Source organism: Centroberyx affinis, unplaced genomic scaffold (genome assembly GCF_046629955.1).
Source record: "Centroberyx affinis isolate AG114_WGS23_722 - 3 ecotype Tasmania unplaced genomic scaffold, CSIRO-AGI_Caff_v1 ptg001636l_1, whole genome shotgun sequence".
In the NCBI taxonomy this organism is placed as follows: domain Eukaryota; kingdom Metazoa; phylum Chordata; class Actinopteri; order Beryciformes; family Berycidae; genus Centroberyx; species Centroberyx affinis.
This window is the reverse complement of record NW_027280073.1, coordinates 257,029-257,500: the sequence shown is the minus strand read 5'-3', so window position 1 is coordinate 257,500 and position 472 is coordinate 257,029. Positions and strand designations below refer to the sequence as shown.

Below are 472 nucleotides of genomic sequence, written 5' to 3'. Positions count from 1 at the left end.
CCTCCCTCAGGAAGGGGAAGGAGAGCTGCAGGGGGGTGCGGGGGGAGGGGAGGGGCAGCGGGGGCGTCGCCGGCGACGACGGCTCGGCGTCGGCCATCTTTACCGCTGATGGGGTTGGGTGACTTTTTTTTTTTTGGGGGGGGCTGCCTTTACTGGCAACACAGGGAAGAAGGAGGGGAAGGAGGGGTTACACCTCCTGCATGGCAAGAGTGAGGAGGAGTGGAGCAACAGTTTCCTGAAATCAAAGAGAGAGAGAGAGAGAGGGAGAGAGAGAGACAGAGAGAGAGGGGGGGGGGAGAGAGGGAGGGAAGGATGGGAGAGAGAGAGAGAGAGAGAAGGATGGGAGAGAGATAGAGAGAGCAAGAGAGAGAGAGAGAGAGAGAGAGAGAAGGATGGGGGAGAGAGAGGGGGAAGGATGGGAGAGAGGGAGGGAGAGAGAGAGAGAGAGAGAGAGAGAGAGAGAGGCTTTATA

General features: G+C 58.7%; 1 protein-coding gene across 1 annotated transcript in view; it reads right to left on the bottom strand.

Annotated features, from left to right (window-relative positions):
- The window catches only part of csdc2a (cold shock domain containing C2, RNA binding a), a 3,085-nt gene extending 2,988 nt beyond the window's left edge, over nucleotides 1-97 (bottom strand). Inside the window, exon 1 of the mRNA XM_071528233.1 lies at nucleotides 1-97. This exon is cut by the window's left edge and continues 91 nt beyond it. Coding sequence (XP_071384334.1) covers nucleotides 1-97 — 97 coding nt within the window.
- Between the last annotated feature and the right edge of the window lie 375 nt (nucleotides 98-472).